This window comes from Pristiophorus japonicus, chromosome 15, assembly GCF_044704955.1.
Source record: "Pristiophorus japonicus isolate sPriJap1 chromosome 15, sPriJap1.hap1, whole genome shotgun sequence".
In the NCBI taxonomy this organism is placed as follows: domain Eukaryota; kingdom Metazoa; phylum Chordata; class Chondrichthyes; family Pristiophoridae; genus Pristiophorus; species Pristiophorus japonicus.
Window position 1 is genome coordinate 50,004,558 of NC_091991.1, and position 23,819 is coordinate 50,028,376.

At 44.6% G+C, this 23,819-nt stretch overlaps 1 protein-coding gene across 1 annotated transcript in view; it reads left to right on the forward strand.

Annotated features, from left to right (window-relative positions):
- Positions 1-23,819, forward strand: part of dusp16 (dual specificity phosphatase 16) — a 109,969-nt gene that overhangs the window by 30,764 nt on the left and 55,386 nt on the right. The window contains exons 2-3 of the mRNA XM_070900410.1: positions 970-1,481; positions 21,909-22,047. Coding sequence (XP_070756511.1) covers positions 1,251-1,481; positions 21,909-22,047 — 370 coding nt within the window. The 5' untranslated portion in view covers positions 970-1,250. The remainder of the gene's footprint in view (positions 1-969; positions 1,482-21,908; positions 22,048-23,819) is intronic.

Consider the following 23,819-nt stretch of genomic DNA (forward strand, 5'->3'; position numbering starts at 1 on the left):
CTGAATTTATGAGTACCTTCACAGCACTGCTTGTGGGCCAGGAGGAGCAGGAGTGTTTCCTCCTAGCCTCCCCAAGCTTCTCTGCAAACCCCATCCCACCCCCCGACTGTGATCTGGACCCCCATCACAATCTCTCTCACTCCCCCCATACACCTACCTGCTCTCGTAGGCTTCAGCCTTGTGAAGCAGATTTCCTGTCTGAAAGGCTGGAGGCCTTTCAATCAGGCAGCCTGTGGGCAGGAACCCCAAGTAAAGGGGTCCTGCAATTAAATTCTGCAGGACATTCGGGAAACCCATTATTCCGGGTTTCCCGACCTCACAACAGCCTGCCTGCACAGGACTCGCCTCCAGGCTAAAATCTAGGCCCAAGTTTGAGGCTTGTAATACTATATAGTAGATCTTCCTTGTACCAGTGCTGAGCAACTGTATAATTACTAGAATACGGTATCATTTGGAAAAGTTGATAATATTAAGAGGCCTAGTAAGGAGCTTGGCAGACAAGTGTTTAGTTCTTGCTGAATTGTTGAAATTTGACACGTTGTGGCATACTGGGGTGTTTTTTTTTGAAGGAATTATAATCCAAATGTCCTTTTTGGAAAGGAATATGATTTATTCAAACTCCACAACATACAATTATTGTAAGAGTTACAGACAAAGCTGTCCATCAGGTGCTTGAAAGTGGCTATTTACCCTGGATATAGATATACAGGTACAAGCATTGAAAATCTTAATTGAATTATATATTTTTTAATTACAATGTTTGTGAAATTACAATTCGTTTTGCGTTTTATTATTAGGATTTTGAATTTGGGAGTGAATGTTAACTTCGACAAAATTTGGAGAGGGTATAAGATTTAATTCTAAAAATTGTTGCGGTTTATTCCTCTTTGTTGCAGTGTTTGGTAAACTACCAATTTTCAGAGTATCGTTAGTACATTTTTCTAAAGATTCTTTTTGTTTTGTTTGCAGATTTTCCATTTGGAATGTTGAGTTGCAGATATAGGTGAAGAATGATGTAAGACTGAATTATCCTTTACGCTCACGAGGCGATGGTGTCACAGGGCAACCCACAGTAAGGCTGTTGTCCAATAACAGGATATCAGCAGTGGAAAGGTTTAAGCTTTGTAGACCGTTGAAATGGATTTTAATTTTCTAATTCAATTACAATCTACGTGACGTCATCGGTTTCTGCTGTAATGGAGTGGCTGATTCTTTAAGTACAACCGACCCATAATTTGGGGACAGTCACCATGGCTGATGAAATAGCCAGAACTCGAATGGTAACTGCTGAGAAGCTGGTGGAGCTGCTGGAAAATGGCATGGAGAAAGTGCTGGTTATTGACAGTCGTTCTTTTGTTGAGTACAATGTCTCTCATATCTTGGATGCTGTGAATATTAATTGCTCAAAGCTCATGAAAAGAAGACTACAGCAAGATAAAGTACAAATCATAGAACTCATCCAGCATTCTGCAAAACAAAAGGTAGGTTTCAGTTCGAAAAGTAAAATTGAGAGAATATCGAGGGAAATTTACATAGTGCAATACTTGCACAATCCTTTCCATTTTTAAACCTTCCTCTATCTTTTAAGCTTGACATTTTAACTCTCATTCAGTTTTTAAATTATGAATTGGGGGAGTGATTACAACAACAACTTGTATTTAGATAGCGTCTTTAACATAGTAAAACGTCCCAAGGCACTTCACATAAGGCAAAAAATTTGATACCGAGCCACATGAGGGGAAATTAGGGCAGGTGACCAAAAGCTTGGTCAAAGAAGTAGGTTTTAAGGAGCGTTTTAAAGGAGGAAAGAGAGGTGGAGAGGTTTAGGCAGGAAATTCCAGAGCTTGGGGCCTAGGCAACAGAAGACATGGCCACCAGTGGTTGAGCGATTATAATCAGGGATGCTCAAGAGGGCAGAATTAGAGGAGCACAGATATCTTTGGGGCTGGGGGGGCGGGGTTACATAGCTATACAAATAAAATTAAATATTTGTAGTATTGCAATCAAAGGGAAACTCAAGTAATAGTTTACATGTATCTTATTTGATTCCTAAACACTGATTGAGCACTTGATAAGCCAGGGTTCTCCAGCCTCAGATGTCTGAGGTATACAAGATACTTAATAGGATAAAGAAAATAAGCACAAAACAACACTTTGGTATGCCAAAACAGCAGGAAAAGAGCGCATTGATTCAGCATTGTGAAAGACAAATTTTTGAAGATGTCAAGAAGTATTTATTTACACAGAGGGTGATCAAGGATGGGAATGGGTTTTCAGGAAGAGTGATTGAGGCCAGAACATTGGACTCATTTAAGAAGCAACTAGATGCTGCAATAAGCGGGCAGTAAACTTAAACTTCTGGAAAGATGAGACCACATAGATTGAAGGGCTGTCAGTTGACCTGATCTTGTGAAGTTACTCTTCTTCAAGCTCCACAATATTAAAATTTTACATCTTTGGAGGGGAATAATGTATCTTTGCACTAGTATGTTGTAACACGCTTTAAATAAAGGGTAAGACTAGTAGTGCAATGCAAGGCAGAAATTTAGACACATGCTTCTGACAACTCCTTAAATTACAAGACCGAAGCTAGCGCAGATTGTGTGTCAGCAAAGCCCCAAAACTAAGTTATTGCCGTAACTCATTGCCACTTGTTTTACTCTTTATAATGCATAGTTTAAAAAAAATGTTACACAGTGGATGCAAGAGCACAGTAGGGATACCATGCCATGGCCTATTTGAAAGGGTTTACAAAGATGACAGTGAGCTGGTCTGACATGATACTTACTTTCAGCACCTGTGTTGCAGCAATGAGCTCTCTTTGATGGCAAAAGGTACGTTTTATAAACATGAAATGAGCTTGATTGTGTCCTGGAAACCCATTCCAATGTGTAATATGGTTGTGAGCATCAATATTGGCCCAACTAATTGGATGTCTTGGCTTGTATTTTAAGTGTATTAATGGTCAAAACTAATATAAGAGCAAAATGCTGTGGATACTGGAATCTGAAATAAAAACAGAAATTGCTGGAAATCTCAGCGGGTCAGGCAGCATCTGTGGAGAGGAAGCAGAGTTAACGTTTCAGGTCGATGACCCTTCGTCAGAATTGGAGAGTGTTCGAAAAGAACAGATTCTTAAACACTGAAAGGGAGAGGGGAAGAAAGAACAAAAGGAAAGGTCTGTGATAGGGTGGAAGGCAGGAGAGATTAGAGAGACAAAAGGGATGATGGGCCGAATTGAAATGGTGATGACAGTAGTTAGAAAAACATTAGGCAAGATAGGGTGTGAATGGCGGAATAATGACCAACTGCCATTAGAGACAAGGAGAAAAAAAGAAACTGACGCGGGGGGATAAGGGAGCAAAAGATTGGCAGCAGTTATGCTCTGAAATTGTTGAACTCTATGTTGAGTCCAGAAGGTTGTAAAGTACCTAAACAAAAGATGAGGTGCTGTTCCTCGAGCCTGTGTTGAGCTTTGTTGGAACAGTGCAGGAGACTGAGGACGGAGAGGTCAGAGTGGGACTGGAGTGGAGAATTAAAGTGTCAGGTGACTGGAAACTCAGGGTCACACTTGCAGACTGAACGGAGGTGCTCCGCAAAGCGGTCACCCAATCTACACTTGGTCTCCCCAATGTAGAGGAGACCACATCGTGAGCAGCGAATACAGTATAATAAATTGAAAGAAGTACAAGTAAATCGCTGTTTCACCTGGAAGGAGTATTTGGGGCCCTGGACAGTGGGAAGGGAAGCAGAAAAAAGGGCAGGTGTTGCATCTCCTGCGCTTGCACGGAAAAGTGCCATGGGAAGGGGAGGAGGTGCTGGGGGTGACTGCGGAATAGAAACATAGAATGGACCAAGGTGTCGCGCAGGGAGCAGTCCCTTCGGAACGCTGAGAGGGAGGGGAAGATGTGATTGATGGTGGGATCACGCTGGAGGTGGCAGAAATGGTGGAGGATGATCCGTTGAACATGGATGCTGGTGGGGTGAAAGGTGAGGACAAGGGCAACCCTGTCGTGGCTCTGAGAGGGAGCGGAAGGGGTGAGAGTAGAGATCGGGGAAATAGAACAGACACAGTCGAGGGACATGTTAACAAAGGCGGTGAGGAATCCTCTGTTGAAGGAAAAAGGAAGACATGACACAGGCACTAGTGTGAAAGGTGGCATCATCAGAGCAGATGTGACGGAGTCGGAGAAACTTGGAGAATGGAATGGAGTCCTTACAGGATGTGGGGTGTGTTACGTCCATAATAAAGTAATGTGATTGAGCACTGTAGACGTGAGTAAGTGTGACCTTAGTGCCTTTATTCTAACTCTAGAGTGCTGGTGCAGCATGGGAGACCTGCTTATGTACAGTGCTCCCAAGGGATGCTGGGATCCCTTGGGACTCCAACAGGTATGCCCTCTAGTGGCGGTATAATACTGGTTACACAGGGTTGCATACATAACATCACTCCCTCCCAAAGTCAATAGTGCACTTATTTACAGGGTGAGACGATCTGGGGCCTTTCGCTCCCTATTCGATCGCCTCGGTACAAATGCAGGTGTAGGTGAGTTGGTTGGTTCTTCGCTGGGCTGCTGGGGATGGTGAGTTCAGCTTCATGGTCAACTGTGATGTTGGTTGCCGTGTGTGTGTGTGTGTGTGGGGGGGGGCGGCGAGGGTCGCAGTTGGTGGTGTCCTCTTCGGGTTGCTTGTGGCTGTCTGTGAATTGCAGTTTGGTTTAGTCGAAATGCTTTCTGCAAGTTAGTCCATTTGCGAGTTTGACCTTAAACACCCTACTCCCTTCTTTGGCTATGATTGTGCCAGTGAGCAATTTGGGACCATGTCCATAGTTGAGTACAGGGTCATTGACTTTAATATCGCGTGACAAATTTGCGTGATCATGGTACATGATTTGTTGATGCCGCCTGTCCTCGATATGATCATGGAGATCAGGGTGGACAAGAGTGAGCCTTGTTTTGAGCGCCCTTTTTATGAGCATCTCGGCTGGGGGAGCCCTGGTGAGCGAGTGGGGTCCGGTGCGGTAGCTGAGCAGGACTCGGGACAGGCGGGTCTGCAGGGAGCCTACCGACACACGTTTCAAGCTTTGCTTGATGGTTTGAACTGCCATTCTGCCTGGCCATTGGATGCGGGCTTGAATGGGACAGATGTGACTTGCTTGATCCCATTGCGGGTCATGAATTCCTTGAAGGTGAAGCACGGCCCATTGTCACTGACAAGGACATCAGGCAGGCTGTGCGTGGCAAACATGGCTCGTAGGCTTTCGATGGTGGCAGTGGATGTGCTTACAGACATTATTACACATTCAATCCATTTTGAATAAGCATCCACAACAACCAAAAAGATTTTTCCTCGAAACGGGTCAGCAAAGTCAACGTGGATCCTAGACCACGGTTTGGAGGGCCATGACCACAAACTTAGTGGTGCTTCCCTGGGTGCATTGATCAGTTGAGAGCAAGTGTTGCATTGGCGCACGCAAGACTCCAAATCTGAGTTGGTGCATGGCCACCACACATGGGACCTGGCTATAGCTTTCATCATTACTATGCCTGGGTGCGTACTGTGTAGGTCGCGTATGAACGTTTCCCTGCCTTTCGTAGGCAAAACCACGCGATTACCCCACAAGAGACAGTACGCCTGTATGGACATTTCGTCTTTGCGCCGCTGGAACGGCTTGATCTCTTCATGCATCTCCGCTGGGACGCTGGACCAACTCCCATGGAGGTCACAGTTTTTTACATGGGACAGTAAAGGATCCTAGTTAGTCCAGGTCCTGATCTGGCGGGCCATAACTGATGACTTTTCATTTTCAAATGCATCCATCAGCAAGAGCAATTCTGCAGGCTGTGCCATTTCCACCTCGATGGTGGGCAATGGTAGCCGACTGGGAGCATCAGCGCATTTCTCTGTGCCTGGTCAGAGGCGGATTACATAGTTATATGCAGACAGCGTCAGTGCCCATCTTTGGATGTGAGCAGAGGTATTGGTATTAATACCTTTGCACTCTGAGAATAGCGATATGAGCGGCTTATAGAAACATAAAAAATGGGTGCAGGAGTAGGCTATTCGGCCCTTCGAGCCTGCACCACCATTCAATAAGATCATGGCTGATCATTCACCTCAGTACCTCTTTCCTGCTTTCTCTCCTTACCCCTTGATCCCTTTAGCCGTAAGGGCCATATCTAACACCCTCTTGAATATATCAAATGAACTGGCATCAACAACTCTCTGCGGTAGAGAATTCCACAGATTAACAACTCTGAGTGAAGAAGTTTCTCCTCAGCTCAGTCCTAAATGGCTTACCCCTTATCCTAAGACTGTGTCCTCTGGTTCTGGAAATCCCCAGCATCGGGAACATTCTTCCTGCATCTAACCTGTCCAGTCCCGTCAGAATTTTATATATTTCTATGAGATCTCCTCTCATCCTTCTAAACTCCAGTGAATACAGGCCCAGTTGATCCAGTTTCTCCTCATATGTCAGTCCTGCCATCCCGGGAATCAGTCTGGTGAACCTTCGCTGCACTCTCTCAATAGCAAGAACGTCCTTCCTCAGATTAGGAGACCAAAACTGAACTCAATATTCCAGATGAGGCCTCACCAAGGCCCTGTACAATTGCAGTAAGACCTCCCTGCTCCTATACTCAAATCCCCTAGCTATGAAGACCAACATATAATTTGCTGCCTTCACTGCCTGCTGTACCTGCATGCCAACTTTCAATGACTGATGTACCATGACACCCAGGTCTCGTTGCGCCTCCCCTTTTCCTAATCTGCCACCATTCAGATAATAATCTGCCTTCGTGTTTTTGCCCCCAAAGTGGATAACATCACATTTATCCACATTATACTGCATCTGCCATGCATTTGCCCACTCACCTAACTTATCCAAGTCACCCTGCAGCCTCTTGGCATCCTCCTCACAGCTCACACCGCCACCCAGCTTAGTGTCATCTGCAATTCCTTCGTCTAAATCATTAATGTATATTGTAAATAGCTGGGGTCCCAGCACCGAGCCCTGTGGCACCCCACTAGTCACTGCCTGCCATTCTGAAAAGGACCCATTTATCCCGACTCTCTGCTTCCTGTCTGCCAACCAGTTCTCTATCCACGTCAGTATGTTACCCCCAATACTTTGTGCTTTAATTTTGCACACCAATCTCTTGTGTGGGACCTTGTCAAGAGCCTTTTGAAAGTCCAAATACATCACATCCACTGGTTCTCCCTTGTACACTATACTAGTTACATCCTCAAAAAATTCTAGAAGATTTGTCAAGCATGATTTCCCCTTCATAAATCCATGCTGACTTGGTCAATTTCTAACTCAAACTTGAGCCCAAACAGATACTGGTGCATTTTTTTAACCCCGTAACCACATGCCAGAGCTTCTTTTTCAATCATGCTGTAGGCCCTTTCGGCCTTGGACAAACTCCTGGATGCATAAGCGACCGGTTGCAATGTTCCCAATTCATTTGCTGCTTGTAACACACACCTGACCCTGTACGAAGATGCATTGCAAGCTAGCACTAAACGTTTACATGGGTTATACAGAACAAGCTATTTGTTGGAACATAGCAGATTTCTGGCTTTCTCAAAAGCAGCTTCTTTTGATTTCCCCCATACCCAGTCATCTCCCTTGCGTAGCAACATGTGTAGAGGTTCTAGCAAGGTGCTTAACCCGGGTAGGAAATTCCCAAAATAATTGAGGAGTCCCAGGAACGACTGCAGCTCCGTCACGTTCTGTGGTCTCAGCACGTTCTTGATGGCCTCCGTCTTGGCGTCGGTGGGTCTGATGCCGTCTGTCACGATTCTTCTCCCTAAGAACTTGACCTCTGGCACCAGGAAAACATTCTTCGAGCGTTTCAACCTGATTCTCACACGATCTAGCTGACTTAGAACCTCTTCCAGGTTCTTCAAGTGTTCGATGGTGTCCTGACTTGTGATCAATATGTCGTCCTGGAAAACCACAGTGCGTGAAACCGACTTGAGCAGGCTCTCCATGCTCCTTTGAAAAATAGCCGTGACCAATCAAATCCCAAACGGGCATCTATTGTAGATGAACAGACCTTTGTGCGTGTTGATGCAGGTGAGGCCTTTCGAGGATTCCTCCAGCTCCTGCGTCATGTAGGCCGAGGTCAGGTCCAACTTGGTGCACGTCTTTCCTCCTGCCAGGGTCGCAAATAGGTTGTCTACCTTGAGTAGCGGGTACTGGTCCTGCAACGAAAAACGGTTAATCGTTACTTTATAATCCCCACAAATTCTGACCGTGCCATCGCCCTTGAGGACTGGAACAATCGGACTGGCCCACTCATTGAACTCAACCGGTGCGATGGTACCCTCTCGTTGCAGCCTGTCCAGCTCGATCTCCACTTTCTCTCGTATCATATATGGCATCGCCCGTGGCTTGTGGTGGATGGGTCATGTGCCGGGAACCAAGTGGATCTGCACCTTCGCCCCCGAAAAGCTTCCGATGTCTGGCTCAAACAACGACGGAAACTTGTTCAAACCTGGGCACATGAGGCGTCGTCGACGGATGTAAGTGCTCGGGTGTCATCCCAGTTCCAGCGAATTTTACCCAGCCAGCTTCTGCTGAACAGTGTGGGGCCATCTCCTGGTACAATCCATAGTGGGAGTTCGTGCACTGCTCCATCATAGGAAACTTTTACTGCTGCGCGGCCAATTATACTAAAGAGCTGATCCGTGTAAGTTCTCAGCTTGGTATAAATGGGGCTCAGCTTGGGCCTGTGTGCCTTGTTGCACCACAGCCTGTCGAAGGCCGTTTTGCTCATGATAGACTGACTCGCACCAGTTCCATGAATACTGGAATACCATCCAGTTCGACTTTTAATATGATCGGTGGACATTTCGTGGTGAAGGAGTGTACCCCGTATACTTCTGCCTCCTCGGTTCGAGTCTGTGGTTCAGTTTGATCCGCCATGGATCGATCTTCCTCTGCAACGTGGTGGTTTGCAGGGTTTGCAGCTCGTCTGTACATTTGCTGGAGGTGTCCCATTGTTCCACAGCCTTTGCACGCACAGTGTTTGAAGCGGCATTGATGGGCTCGATGATCACCTCCGCAGCGCCAAGAAGGTGTTAACTGCCTCGCATTAACGTTTGATGGCGGACTCTGGGTCATCTGAGGTCGTGCAGCTGCAGGCGTGTATGTTCTGCCATATGCATTCCTGCCTGAAAAAGACGTTACTTTGTGTAAAATACTTGCCGAAACCTCTATGCTGCGATATTTGTTTAGTGTCTGGGCTATCATTATGGCTTTGTTCAGGTTCAACAGTCAATAGTTTGCGAAGGATAACCTTATAGCCAATGGCAAGCACAAAAAGTCTCTTAGCATTTGCTCCAGGAATCCCATCAAATTCGCAATGTCCTGCAAGGTGCCTTTGTTCGTAGCTCGCCACTTCCTGGCCTTTAGACCGTTGACATGTATAAAATCGATACCTTGCCATCAGAACGCTCTCCTTCGGATTTAGGTGCTCCCAGTGTATACAGTTCTTCATACTATTTGGTTGTTGGTTTCACCAGGGCAAGATTCTTCTTCATGAGGCCATAGGTTGTTGCCTCGCAGACGGTGAGGAGGATCACCCTTCGTTTGGCAGCGTTCTCGTCCCCTTCAAGCTCTTTGGCCACGAAGTATTGGTCAAATCGCTCCACGAAGGCCTCCCAATCGTCCCCTTCTGAGAATTTCTCCAGGATACCAACAGTTCTCTGCATTTTCACGTGATGGTTCGTTATACCGTCGCCAGTTGTTACGTCCATAATAAAGTAATGTGATTGAGCACTGTAGACGTGAGTAAGTGTGACCTTAATTCCTTTTATTCTAACTCCAGAGTGCTGGTACAGCATGGGAGGCCTGCTTATATACAGTGCTCCCAAGGGATGCTGGGATCCCTTGGGACTCCAACAGGTACGCCCTCTGATGGCGGTATAATACTGGTTACATAGAGTTGCATACATAATAGGGTGGGAGGAAGTGTAGTCTAGGTAGTTGTGGGAGTAAGCGAGCTTGTAGTGGACACTGTTCAAAAGCCGATCTCCACAGATGGAGACAGAAAAGTCGAGGAGGGGAAGGGAAGAGTCGGAGATGGACTATGTGAAGGTGAGGGAAGGGTGGAAATTGGATGCAAAGTGAATGAAATTTTCAAGTTCAGGGCGAGAGCAGGAAACGGCTCCGATACAGTCATCAATGTACTGAAAAAAGAGGTGAGGGAGGGGACCCGAGTAGGACTAGAACTAAGAATGTTCCACATATCCCACAAAAAGGCAGGCATAACTAGGACCCATGCGCGTTCCCATAGCAACACGTTTTTAATTTGGAGGAAGCGAGTGGAGTTAAGAGAAGTGTTCAATGTGAGAACAAGTTCAGTCAGGCGGAGGAGTGTGAGGGTGGATGGGGACTGGTTGGGCCTCTGCTCGAGGAAGAAGCAGAGTACCCTCAGGCCATTCTGGTGGGGGATGGAAGTGTAGAGGGACTGGACATCCATGGTGAAAAGGAGACGGCTGGGGCCAGCAAACTGGAAACTGTAATAGTAATGGAGGGCGTCGGAGGAGTCCAAACTATGTGTGTTATAGTTGTAATTTAAAATTGTATAAATTGAGCAGGTAGCCCTAGCAGATGAAGCTTCAACAAATGATACTCCAAGCTAATGCCATATAGTCACACTTAGCTTATGTAACTGTTTTATAAGAAACATTATTTGTGATTTTTAATCCGAAGCAGTAAAATAGTTTATAGAAAAGCAAAATACTGTGGATGTTGGAATCTGAAATAAAAACAGAAAATGCTGGAAATCTCAGTGGGCCAGGCAGCATCTGTGGCGAGAAACAGAGTTAGCGTTTCGGTTCTGTGACCCTTCGTCAGAACTGGAAAAGTTCGAAATGTAATGGATTCTTAAGGAAGTGCAGGGGCACTGAAATGGGGAGGGGAGGAAAGAAAGGAAGGTCTGTGATAGGGTGGAAGGCAGGAGTGATTTGACAGACAAAAAAACTCCTATAATAGTTTATAGAGTTTAGTTGCGAGTATGCATTCGGTGAGCCAAATGTATACTTACAACTAAACAACCTAACACTAGGTTCCAAAGCACTATTTTACAAGGAACTATTGCAACAAACTGCACACTTGACAAAATTACCAAGTCTTGGGGCTAGACTTTCCATCGTGTTCGCCCTACTACCGGCCATTTAACCGCTAAGATTTAGTCTAATGCCCATATTTCAATAAAAATGAAAAATAACGCCCAATTATCGCCCATTTATCGGCAGCATTAGTTTCGGCATAAAGTGAATGCCGAGAATTAGCTAAACCGCCCACCCATATTTTTTTTAAAATTATGTCAGCAATCGTGCACCGCCCATGCACTGTTTATAATGGAAACTGACGCCCAGAATATCGCCGAGCGTTACTTTCGGCATCTCTCCTATATATCGCCCAAAAGATCGCTCAAAAAAAGCTACACTCACCTGAACTTAACCCATTTTGTAATTCAGAGGATTTTTCATCAAAGGCTGCTTCAAGTTCATGGGAGCTTTGAAGTAATTCGTGACTGCTTTTAAGGTGGTTTTTAAAATCTTTTGACAACCATCTATCATATTGAGGAGAATTTTCATTTTTTAATGAGTTTTTAAGAGGGCAATTTAATAATTCTGAGTACATATAAATAGGGCATTTAGTAATAGTAATGGGGCCTGTAATTTCCCAGCCAGTATTGATGACTACTCACATGCTGCAGACTAGAGATGGGAGAAGATATATTGAAGAGCCCAATCAAAGAGGTAGCAGACTGCTGAGGAGGAGACCTTACACCCGACGCACTTACAGGGATAAGCGGCCATAGCTGAACTTGTCTGAAAACGCATGCCTTCGGAGGCTGCGCTTCCGAAAGGAGGTAATCAGTGAGATATGCCAGCTCATTAAGGGAGATCTGCAGCCTAACCGCACCATCAGGACCGCACTGCCCGTTGAGGTCAAGGTTACAGCGGCACTTTCCTTCTATGCATTGTGCTCCTTTCAGGCCTCAGCTGGCGACATTTGCGGTATCTCTCAGCACTCCACACACTGCTGCATTCGACAGGTGACTGAAGTCCTTTACGCACGCAGGATGGACTTTATAAGCTTCCCTATGGCCGGAGAGGCACAGACTGAGAGGGCTTTGGGTTTCTCAATAATAGCAAACTTCCTCAAGGTGCAGGGTGCAATAGACTGTATACACGTCGCCATGCGAGCACCTTTTCAGGATGCAGAGGAGTTTCGGAACCGAAAAGGATTCCACTCCCTGAATATGCAACTCGTTGTCAACCACAAGCAAATAATCATGGCAGTAAATGCTAATTTTCCGGGGAGCATCCATGATGCACATAGCTTGCATGAGAGCACTGTCTCTGACCTGTTTATGAGTCAGCCACAAGGTCATGGTTAGATGCTGGGGGATAAAGGATATGGCCTTGCCAGCTGGCTCATGACCCCCCTGCGTAAGACCCAGACGGAAGCCAAAATGCGCTACAATGAAAGCCACATAGCCACACGCGATATCGTTGAAAAAGCAATTGGAGTGCTTAAGCAGTGCTTCAGATGCCTGAACCACTTGGGAGGCGAATTACAATACCACCCTGAGCAGATCGCTCAGTTCATTGTGGTGTGCTGCATGTTGCATAACCTAGCTATCAGGAGGGGACAGGAATTGCCAGATGGGACTGCCTGCCCACCTCAGGAGAGATGAGGGGCGGAGGAGGTGGACGATGATCTCGGGGAGGACAATCAGGCTGGTGATGAAACCATGTCCCCACCCCACTCTAGATCGCAGGAAAAGCCTCATGCTGCTTACGCAGATGCAAGACTGTTGCGTCAGCAGCTCATAAATAAACGCTTTGCTTGAACTAACGTTGGTGGTACTTACGCAGCTGCAATACTGTTGTGTCCACAGCTCATTAATGAATGCTTTACATTACGTTGGTGACGGTTACAGTTGTTATGTTACGTTTCATCTTTGCCTTACCTGGCCTTGCCAGTGTTCGCAAACTTTGTATATGCTTAATGTTTCAGCTATTTGAAGACACTGTACAACAATGTTAAGTTAAATTTTAAAAAATTAATGTTATAACAGTGTTGAACAATTTTTTTGAAACAAACACCATTAAAAGTTAACACCCGTGTACCCCACCACCCCAACAGTAAAAATGTTATAAAGAACAACAAATAACAATAAAAACCGCAGCAACAACAACATAGTTTAGAAAACCATTATGAATATAACAAACACCCAACATTCAACAATTTTTTTTTCACAACAGCAACAACAACAACAATTTTAGAAGAATCCCCACCCTCCCTACCTGCGGCCACGTTTCTCCTTTCCTTTACCCCCCTCGTTTTAACCACACCTCTTCTCCTTCCCCTACCAACAACTCCAAGCAGCTTTGGAGCAGGACACCTTGAGCACTGCTGCTGTGTGGGGTTGACGGCAGATGAATGGATTGGGCTGGAGATGGAGAGGTCGTTTTCAGGGGAAAGTCCTCCAAGTCAGAAGCAAGCGCTTCCTCCTGACCCTCGTGTGTCATTTGCCATGGTGCTACGGCACCTTGGGGTGCAGTGCCGTATTCTGGGACCACTCGCTATCCTCTGGCATCCATGGACTCGGCTAACCTCTCCTGCGAGACGATCGCGGTTAGAGCAGCGACGTGGCCAGCTAGCACGCCCATTGCCTGGAGGAGCTCTCGACCTATGTTGGCGCTCATCCTCGACAGGTTGACCATGTCCAGACTCAAATCTGCCGGTCTTGGAGCAGACCGACCTCGCCGAACCAGCCTCTGCGGGGTCGGCGCAGGCATGGAACCACTCGGAGTGCCCTGCTGTAAGACGCTTGGACCCGCTACCTCCTCGGTCGAAGAGGACTTGGCCGCAGGAATGCAGGACGAGAGGGCCGCAGGCTCCTCCTCCACCTCCTCACTATCCTCAGTGGATAGGAGGACCTGCAGAAGAACAGGCGAGGCTCTTGCTTCCTCGCCTCCAGAGACAACCACGGGAACCTGGGGATCCTGTGCAGGCTGACGAACCTGGGGCGCCTGGGGAACCTGGAAAGCCTGTGCTATCTGGTGACCTAGAAAATATAAATGAGGTTAGTAGAAGAAAAGGGGATGCTTACGTTACACAGGCATATACTACTGCTAGAAATATACTGACAGAGATCACATATAATTAACATCACAATAGTACAGAATCTGCATTGTATTACAATGATATTTCATGATCCCATCATTAATTACATAACATCACATCAATCATATATTGTGCAGAAATGGCATTAAATTACTTTAAATCACCAACAGTTTATACATTACTCATGTGGCGCGAGAACGGGTTCAGCACCACCACGGGTGGCTGACTGGTTGTGGACCCCCACCAAGGCTCTTCCAGGTCGATCAGGGAGGTTATATCTCCTGGGCCACCAACCATGCGCCACTGCTCGACCCGATTCTTCGAAAGCTTCTTCTGCAAAGGTGACGATCATGGCATAGCATAAGATCATTGCCTAGGTACTATTACAGCTGTGACAAATATCAGATTACTGACAAGTATCATTTATTATTATTATTTATTATTATTACACAACATACAGACAATCCACATTTAGTCATCCCATGCTAATCATTGTCATCATTCACGTTATATGCTATTATACTTCGCATGCAGTTAAATGCATGGTTATATCTACTGTCTGAGAATAACTTGAATAGGATCGAGGTTAGGATTAAACGCATGACACCAAGATTACCACCTAACTACAAAACATCAGATCTGCATTTAAATTAATCATTGCATCATTACAATTTATTAAGTAAATACATTTAATACTTACTCTGCCGGAACCAACGAGATCGTTCCAGCGCTTGCGGCACTGGTTGGGCTCTTTCACCTCGTGTCGTCGATGATATTACATCTGCGATCTTGGTCCAGATTAGTTGATACACCCTGGAGGGTGGTTTCCCACCACCCTGGGTCAATTGGGCCCATCTGTTCTCCACTTCGGAGACCAAGGCAGCATTGGCCTCTTCACTGAAGCGCTTTGTGTGTCTTCGTCCACCCATCTCTCCCACTTCAGCCACTTCCTCCTCTTCTTCACTCACAACTATCTCCTCCATAGCTTCAATATTCTCCATTTTGCAAAAAACTGAACAAATTTACCAATAGCAATGCCAAAACTACAATAATCTCTCCACCAGCTTTCTCTCTCTCTCTCTCTCTCTCTCTTCCTCTCCTTTCACTCTTTTCTGCGTATGTGCATATGACCCCTAACCTCCTGAAACGTGGGAAAAGACCGTTGCTATGGAAGCCGGCCTTGCACGACTGAATAAATCGCTAACGCCCATTTCACATCGCTACAGCTAACGCCCCAATTAAAAAGTGGAAACTAGTGGGTTTTAAAATGGGCAATATTCCGGTGATCACAAAAAAAATATATAATCATTAACACCGGAAATACCACCCACTTTTTGGCAATCTGGACACCAATGCAAAGTCTAGCCCATTATTTTTTTTAAATGGAGGAAGCATTACAGAAATAAGGGGCCCAAGTTTCCACAGGATAAAAAACGGGCGCCCCTCCGAGCTGGGCGCCCGTTTTTCGCGCCTAAAACGGCGCCAGAAAAAAAATGCGCTATTCTCGAGAGCTTTGCAGCTCCTTGTCTGTTTGGCGCGGCGCCCAGGGGGGCGGAGCCTACACTCGTGCCGATTTTGTAAGTGGGAGGGGGCGGGTACTATTTAAATTAGTTTTTTTTCCTGCTGGCAGCGCTGCGCGTGCGCGTTGGAGCGTTCGCGCATGCTCAGTGTGAAAAAAACATTGGCACTCGGCCATTTTTGTAGTTCTTTGTAGCTGTTTAATTTTTGAACATTTTTTAATAAAATCACATTGCCATCAGCACATCAGCACTGAGACTACCCTTCTCACTGTCTCCTTCCCCTCCCTCCCTTCCGTGGCAACAAACGGCTCTCTCCTTCCCCTCCCTCCCCTCCCCTGCGCGGCAACAAGCCGCTGTCTCCTTCCCCTCCCTCCCCTCCGCGGCAACAAGCCGCTGTCTCCTTCCCCTCCCTCCCCTCCCCTGCGCGGCAACAAGCCGCTGTCTCCTTCCCCTCCCTCCCCTCCCTCCACGGCAACAAGCCGCTGTCTCCTTCCCCTCCCTCCCCTCCCCTCCACGGCAACAAGCCGCTGTCTCCTTCTCCTCCCTCCCCTCCGCGGCAACAAACCGCTGTCTCCTTCCCCTCCCTCCCCTCCACAACAACAAACCGCTTTCTCCTCCCCCCCCCCCCCCCACCCCACCTGCTCAGCGGCACGAACGGCTGCAGAATTCTCCCTGGCTGAAGCACTTTCACACAGGTAGGAAGATGGTTTATTTAATCTTTTCTTTGCTTATAAATGTTTATCCAGGTTGGATTTATTTGTATAAGTATAAATAAGGATTTATTATAGAATTTAATGACTTCCCTTCCCCCCCCCCCCCCCACCTCGTTCTGGACGCCTAATTTGTAACCTAGCGCCTGATTTTTTAATGTGTAGAACAGGTTTTTTCAGTTCTACAAAAATCTTCACTTGCTCCATTCTACTTTAGTTTGGCGTACGTTTTCACTGTGGAAACTTTGAAATCAGGTGTCAGTGGCCGGACACGCCCCCTTTTTAAAGAAAAAATTCTGTTCCAAAGTAGAACTGTTCTACCTGACTAGAACTGCAGAAAAAAAAATGTGGAGAATTGCGATTTCTAAGATAGTCCGTTCTCCACCAGTTGCTCCTAAAAATCAGGTGCAAATCATGTGGAAACTTGGGCCCAAGATGTGGTAACACAATGTTCTAGAGGTGTTGAGTGTAATAGGAAGTAATATAACCATCTCTCTGTTTGCAAATAGATTTATCTTTTCTATGATATAAAAGAAAATCCTGCATTTATATAGCGCCTTTCACAACCAAAGCGCTTTACAGCCAATGAAGTACTTTTGAAGGGTAGTCACTGTTGTAATGTAGGATCGTGGCAGCCAATTTGCTGGTAGGTAGTCATCAGCACAAAGTTTCTTTGTGGAAATAAATGTGGACAAATGAGTTTTTAATGGAAAAGGTTGACACAGGAATTACACACAGACATAAGCTTTGTAATATATTATGTATGTTATATACATATACCATAATAAATTCTAACACAAAAATGCCATACAGCCCAACAGCATCCCTTCCAGCAACAACTACTCAAGAATGTGGTGTGGTTGGTTATACAGGTGCAATGTCCCGAATTCGGAACTCCAAAAATCGCAATTGTCCAAAAACCGGACATTTTTGAGGCAAAACCCGAAATCTGGCACAGAATTGGTCAAGGATTCCGGATTTCAGACAAGAAAATCAAGTCTGAAATCCGGAATCCTCGACCGAATGCGCGCTGGATTTCGGGTTTTGCCGGATTTCAGACCTCGCCGCTCAAAACCTGGCATGGATTTGGTTGAGGATTCTGGATTTCAGACTATTGATTTTCTTGTCTAAAATCTAGAAAAACCCAAAACCTGGCACGGATTTGGTCAAGGATTCTGGATTTCGGATGTTGTACCTGTACTTTACTTTGGATGTTGAATCTTTGAGTATTCTTTGGAACACGTCTTCCATTGTTGTTTATTCAGCAGACAGTTTTGTAAAAATAAAGAACATCTTATCAAATTGGCAAAGGGAGTCTGGAGGATAAGTTCATGGAATGCATTCAAAACAGTTTCCTTAAACAATACGTCATGGAACCGAACAGGCTACTTTAGATATTGTTTTGTGTAATGAGACAGGGTTAATTAGTAATCTTATAGTAAAGAGTCCTCTCGGGAAGAGTTATCATAATATGATAGAATTTCACATTGAGTTTGAGAGTGACATACTTAAATCTGAAATGAGAGTCTTAAACTTAAATAAAGCCATTCACATAGGAATGAGGGGCGAGTTGGCTAAGATAGATTGGGAAGTTGGATCAAAAGCTATGACAGTAGATAAGCAGTGGCAATATTTAAAGAAATATTCCAAAATTCTCAAAGAATTTACATTCCATTGAGAATTAAAAACTTCTCGGGGCAAAATGATCCATCCTTGGCTAACTAAAGAAGTTAAAGATAGTATTAGATTAAAAGATGAGGCTTATGTTGCAAAGAATAATAGTGCAACCCACAGGGAACAGTGCTTACTATGTTCTGCGCGGCCTGTTTCTGTCAATGTGCAGTCCCTTTAAATTTCTGCAACCGCACAGTATTTCCAATGTAAAAGCTTGTGTGCGGTCTGTGCGGGAATTTGCAGCTTAGAGGGAACATTGGTAGAAGCCTAAGTATTGGGAGAGCTTTAGAAACCAGCAAAGGGTGACCAAAAAGTTGATTAAAAAAGGAGAAAATAGAATTTGAGAGTAAACTAGCAAGAAATATAAAAACAGATTATAAGAGCTTCTATAAGTATGTAAAAAGGAAGAGAGTAGCAAAAGTAAGTGTTGGTCCCTTAGAGGCTGAGACATGTGAAATTATAATGGGGAATAAGGACATGCCAGAGACTTTAAACAATTATTTTGTGTCTGTCTTCACAGTAAAATACACAAAAACCATACCAAAAATAGTGGGGAACCAAGGGGCTAATAAGAGTGAGGAACCTAAAGAAATTAATATCAGTAGAGAAAATGTACTTGAGAAACTAAGTGAACTAAAAACTTAACAACCCATGAATCTGATGGCCTACATTCTCGGTTCTAAAAGAGATGGCTGCAGAGAAAGTGGATGCATTGGTTGTGATCTTCCAAAATTCCCTAGATTCCACAATGGTCTTAGCAGATTGGAAGGTAGCAAATGTAAACCTGCTATTCAAGAAAAGAGGGAGAGAGAAAACGGGGAACTACAAACATCAGCCTGACATCAGTCGTTGGGAAAATGCTGGAATCCATTATTAAGGAAGTGGTAACAGGGCACTGAGAAAATCATACTATGGCTTTATGAAAGGGAAATCATGTTTTGACAAATTTATTAGTTTTTTGAGGATGTAACTAACAGGATAGATAAAAGGGAACCAGTAGATGTAATATATTTGGATTTCCAAAAGGCATTCGATAAATTGCCACATAAAAGGTTGTTATGCAAAATAAGGGTTGGGGGCAATATATTAGCATGGATAGAGGATTAGTTAACGAACAAACAGCAGGGAGCAGGGAAAAATGGGTCATTTCGTGGTTGGCAGGTTGTAACTAGTGGGATGCCGCAAGGATCAGTACTTGGGCTTCAGCTTGGATGAAAGGACCGAGTGCAATGTATCTACCTTTACTGACAATACAAAGCTAAGTGAGAAAACAACCCTGAGGATGATACAAGAAGCCTGCAAAGGGATATAGACAGGTTAAGTGAGAACGCAATAAGGTGGCAGATTGAGTATAATGTAGTATAAAATTATTCACTTTGGTAGGAAGAATAGAAAAACAGTCTTTTTTTAAATGGTGAGAAACTATTAAATGTTGGTGTTCAGGGAGATTTAGGTGTCCTTGTGCAGGAAACAAAGAAAGATAGCATGCAGATACAGCAAGCAATTAGGAAGGCAAATGACATGTTGGTGTTCAGGGAGATTTAGGTGTCCTCGTGCAGGAAACAAAGAAAGATAGCATGCAGATACAGCAAGCAATTAGGAAGGCAAATGACATGTTTGCTGTTATTGCAAGGGGGTTGAAGTACAAGAGGAAAGAGGGCCGAAATTGCCCCTCCCCTTCAGGCCTGTTACCAGGCAAATCGGCGGCCATGCTGCGGAGTGGAGTGGCTACCGACATTTCGTGGAATGGTCGCTGATAGCCCAATTTTCCCTTCCGAGGTTCCCTGACGGCGCCCCGATCCTCCACTGCTGCTGTTCCATGTTAATTGCGTCATCACCGTGCGCACCTCCAATCTACCCCCGCAATGACTACATTCGTATCTGAAAATCTTCGTCCCGTCTGGTGGTGCCAAAACCAATTTTTTTCTCGGTGGTCCAGTAAAGCTGAGGCCTTCTGCAATGGCAGTGCGGCTTCCCTTAAAGGGGAATACGTAGTTCCACTGCCGCCATGTTTTTTTCTGTTGGCCGACTGCTATGTCGGGCCGACAATTAAGCTCCCGGGTTTGGCTGGGCCACCAACATGCAGCCTGGCAGCCCCTCTTAAGTGCCAGGCCACTGGCTCAGCCGAAACACTCCCTGGTGGCCCAGTGGGCTGAAGTTTTAAAATCGGAATTGAGGTCAAAAATCAGTTGTGACCTTATTGATGACTCAGTGCTCAGCTAACACCTATGAATGCACATGTCCAGCAGAAGATGTCATTGGGTACAGTGAACTCTGATCACTTTTCTGTTTTGCCTTTCTTCCTAACCCAGGGATGCTAGATCCAATTCTGGGATCTCCTGCTTATCTAACTCTGCTCAGATCAAGGAATGAATCCCAAAGTGCCCTGGTTGGTATTGCTTCATGCCACACAGAAGGGTGCATTTAACCACTGAGCCATCACAGGATTTGTAAGCTTCTTTGACTCGACACCAACTTGGTTGCAAATAATCTTTATTGAGTTTGACTGAGTCTTGAAACGCTCAATGTCTGAAGCAATAGTCATACAGAGAAATAAACAATAGTACCAACAATGAATACAGAATGTAACCGTTGTTAATTTGTTTGTTCTAGTCTCTCTCTGCGAATTATGAAAGAAAGCTTACGATCTTTATAGGGCTCTAGTCATGCACAGCCATCCATTAAAATGAGTTGTTTGTTTCCAAATTGATCTGTTCATCATTGGCAACCCTCTTAGCTGGGAGACCACTGACCCCTTATTCCTTGCTAACAAAACCCCTCCTTGCTGACTAAGCTTATTCTTGCTAAATGTCATCCGTACCCTGAAGAATTCTAGGAATGAGCAACTTAACCATTTTATTATTTCTAGCTACTGTACAAGTCTATAAGCCATTTATAAGCAAAAAGAAGGCATAAACCTTAATCATATGAGATTAAACCAAACCCTCATCCTACATATATAAAAATAGGGTATCTTACATAGTTAAGTTTTTTATAAATTAAAGATACTTTGGAGAGCTTCATAAAGCATAAGTTTTGATATATTAATTGGAGAGCAATTTTGACTTCAGATCCTGTAAAAATGCAAATGGTATTTAAATGTTAGGGGCAAACTGAAGTGGCATACGAAGCTCCTTCCTAAATTATCTGATCCAAGGCTGTGCTGTGGATAACTCATACATTAAAGTAAAGATAGTATCAAATCATAGTTCCAAGAATTTGTTTTTCATCTGTCATTGGAGAACCTATACATTGGAGAACCTATACACTGAAGGATATTCAGATTTGGTCAGAGTGAAGATGGGTTGAAAAAGTACACTAATATTCACATCTTTCTGAAATGTTAAAACTTTTGCAACCAAAGTATAATTTCACTTGTGAAAAGAAAAGCCAAGTGAATTATGTCTGTCTTGTACATTAAGATCAAATTGCATTGAGTATTGTCGGCATTTTTTTAATTTTTTTTATTCGTTGCCAATCTTTCCAATTCTTTGTCAAATCACAAACGCCAGAGGTCACCTTGCACACATCAAAGATCACTCTGCGCCAATGCTCTTAGCCAAAAGGCCTAGAGCCACTGCACCGTTCCTGGAAGTACTGCAATACCAGGTTCGTGCCATGGAGGTGGATGGGTCAGGCCCCCCACACACCTCCGTGGAGGTGGATGGGTCAAGCCACCCCACCCACCTATTTCCAAAAAGCATAGGAGAATCACCTTCCTGATCCAGGGAGAACCACGTTGGGGTCATGGTTACTCCCCTGTCAGGTCAGTTACGCATGATCTTAGCCAAAAGGGGTATTGTAGGCATTGCTTTCTATTAATCATTTCCCCCATTGCCATTACAGATTGAGTTTGATGGTGAACAGGAGGTGGTGGTGTATGACCAGTGTACACAGGATGTCAATGGGCTTTCCTCTGATTGCTTTCTTTCTGTTCTTCTAAGCAAACTGGAGAAGAGTTTTAAGAATGTGTCCCTCCTCACAGGTAGGACTTACCATTATCTCAGGCTATTTACAAAGAAAAAAAATGCATGGTAAATGAAAGCAGAATTGTCATAACATTCGACACACAATATTTTTTTTAAATTCCTATAAACTCACTTTTCATATCTTATTAAATATGTGGTGTAATGTATCTAAGCTATATTGGCTTGGATTTTGCTTTCAACGGCGAGGGAACGACTTTTGCCATTCACCTCATGTACAACTGCCCACAGGCTTGTCGTTGGGGATTTCCACTAATCTGGCAATTATTTCAATGTGGTGCCCTCTACAGGGGATCTGTGATGTCTGTGAACAGGACAAGCAACAGCGAGGCTCTTCAAGCCATCAGATTGACTGAGACAAGCAGAATCTAAAACAGGAAATATAAATTACATTTAAATTAGGTACAGTTAGCGAAATAAAGATTGGGAAATACAGATGGGATTAAGGGAGAGACAAACAGAAAAAATACAGAATTTTTTTAATTTTAAGTTTTTTTTAAAGCCTACAACATTACATTTCTTTTGAGGGAATGAGACGCCGCATTTAAAATTAATTTTTTAGGACCAGAGTGGTTGTTCAGCACTAATTATCACTTAGTTTGTCGTTAAAACCTCACTTACTCTAAATGTACCAGCCCTAACTTTTTCAGCTGTTTTTAGTGTGGAACTAATGGATAATTACCCCAAGTTCAAGCCATTACAGTAATTTCAGTGCCGAGTCTATTGGTGAGGATTGCTACAGCGCACTCTGTAGAGGAGCAGGTTATCTTTGAAAGCATCTATTGGATTTTCCGTGTGTTAACTGTGCATGTGTGGACACCAGAAGTTGCTGTCAGATTTACCGTTATAAAGGTGAGCACTATTATTACAGCAAAATCTGGGCCAATCATTCACCAGTGGGCAGGCTATCTTAGATCTGGTCCTGTGTAATGAGACAGGATTAATAAACAATGTCCTAGAAACATAGAAACAAAGAAAATAGGTGCAGGAGTAGGCCATTCAGCCCTTCTAGCCTGCACCGCCATTCAATGAGTTCATGGCTGAACATGCCCATTCCTGCTTTCTCGCCATACCCCTTGATCCCCCTAGTAGTAAGGACTTCATCTAACTCCTTTTTGAATATATTTAGTGAATTGACCTCAACAACTTTCTGTGGTAGAGAATTCCACAGGTTCACCACTCTCTGGGTGAAGAAGTTTCTCCTCATCTCGGTCCTAAATGGCTTACCCCTTATCCTTGGACTGTGACCCCTGGTTCTGGACTTCCCCAACATTGGGAACATTCTTCCTGCATCAAACCTGTCTAAACCCGTCAGAATTTTAAACATTTCTATGAGGTCCCCTCTCATTCTTCTGAACTCCAGTGAATACAAGCCCAGTTGATCCAGTCTTTCTTGATAGGTCAGTCCCGCCATCCCGGGAATCAGTCTGGTGAACCTTCGCTGCACTCCCTCAATAGCAAGAATGTCCTTCTTCAGGTTAGGAGACCAAAACTGTACACAATACTCCAGGTGTGGCCTCACCAAGGCCCTGTACAACTGTAGCAACACCTCCCTGCCCCTGTACTCAAATCCCCTCGCTATGAAGGCCAACATGCCATTTGCTTTCTTAACCGCCTGCTGTACCTGCATGCCAACCTTCAATGACTAATGTACCATGACACCCAGGTCTCGTTGCACCTCCCCTTTTCCTAATCTGTCACCATTCAGATAATAGTCTGTCTCTCTGTTTTTACCACCAAAGTGGATAACCTCACATTTATCCACATTATA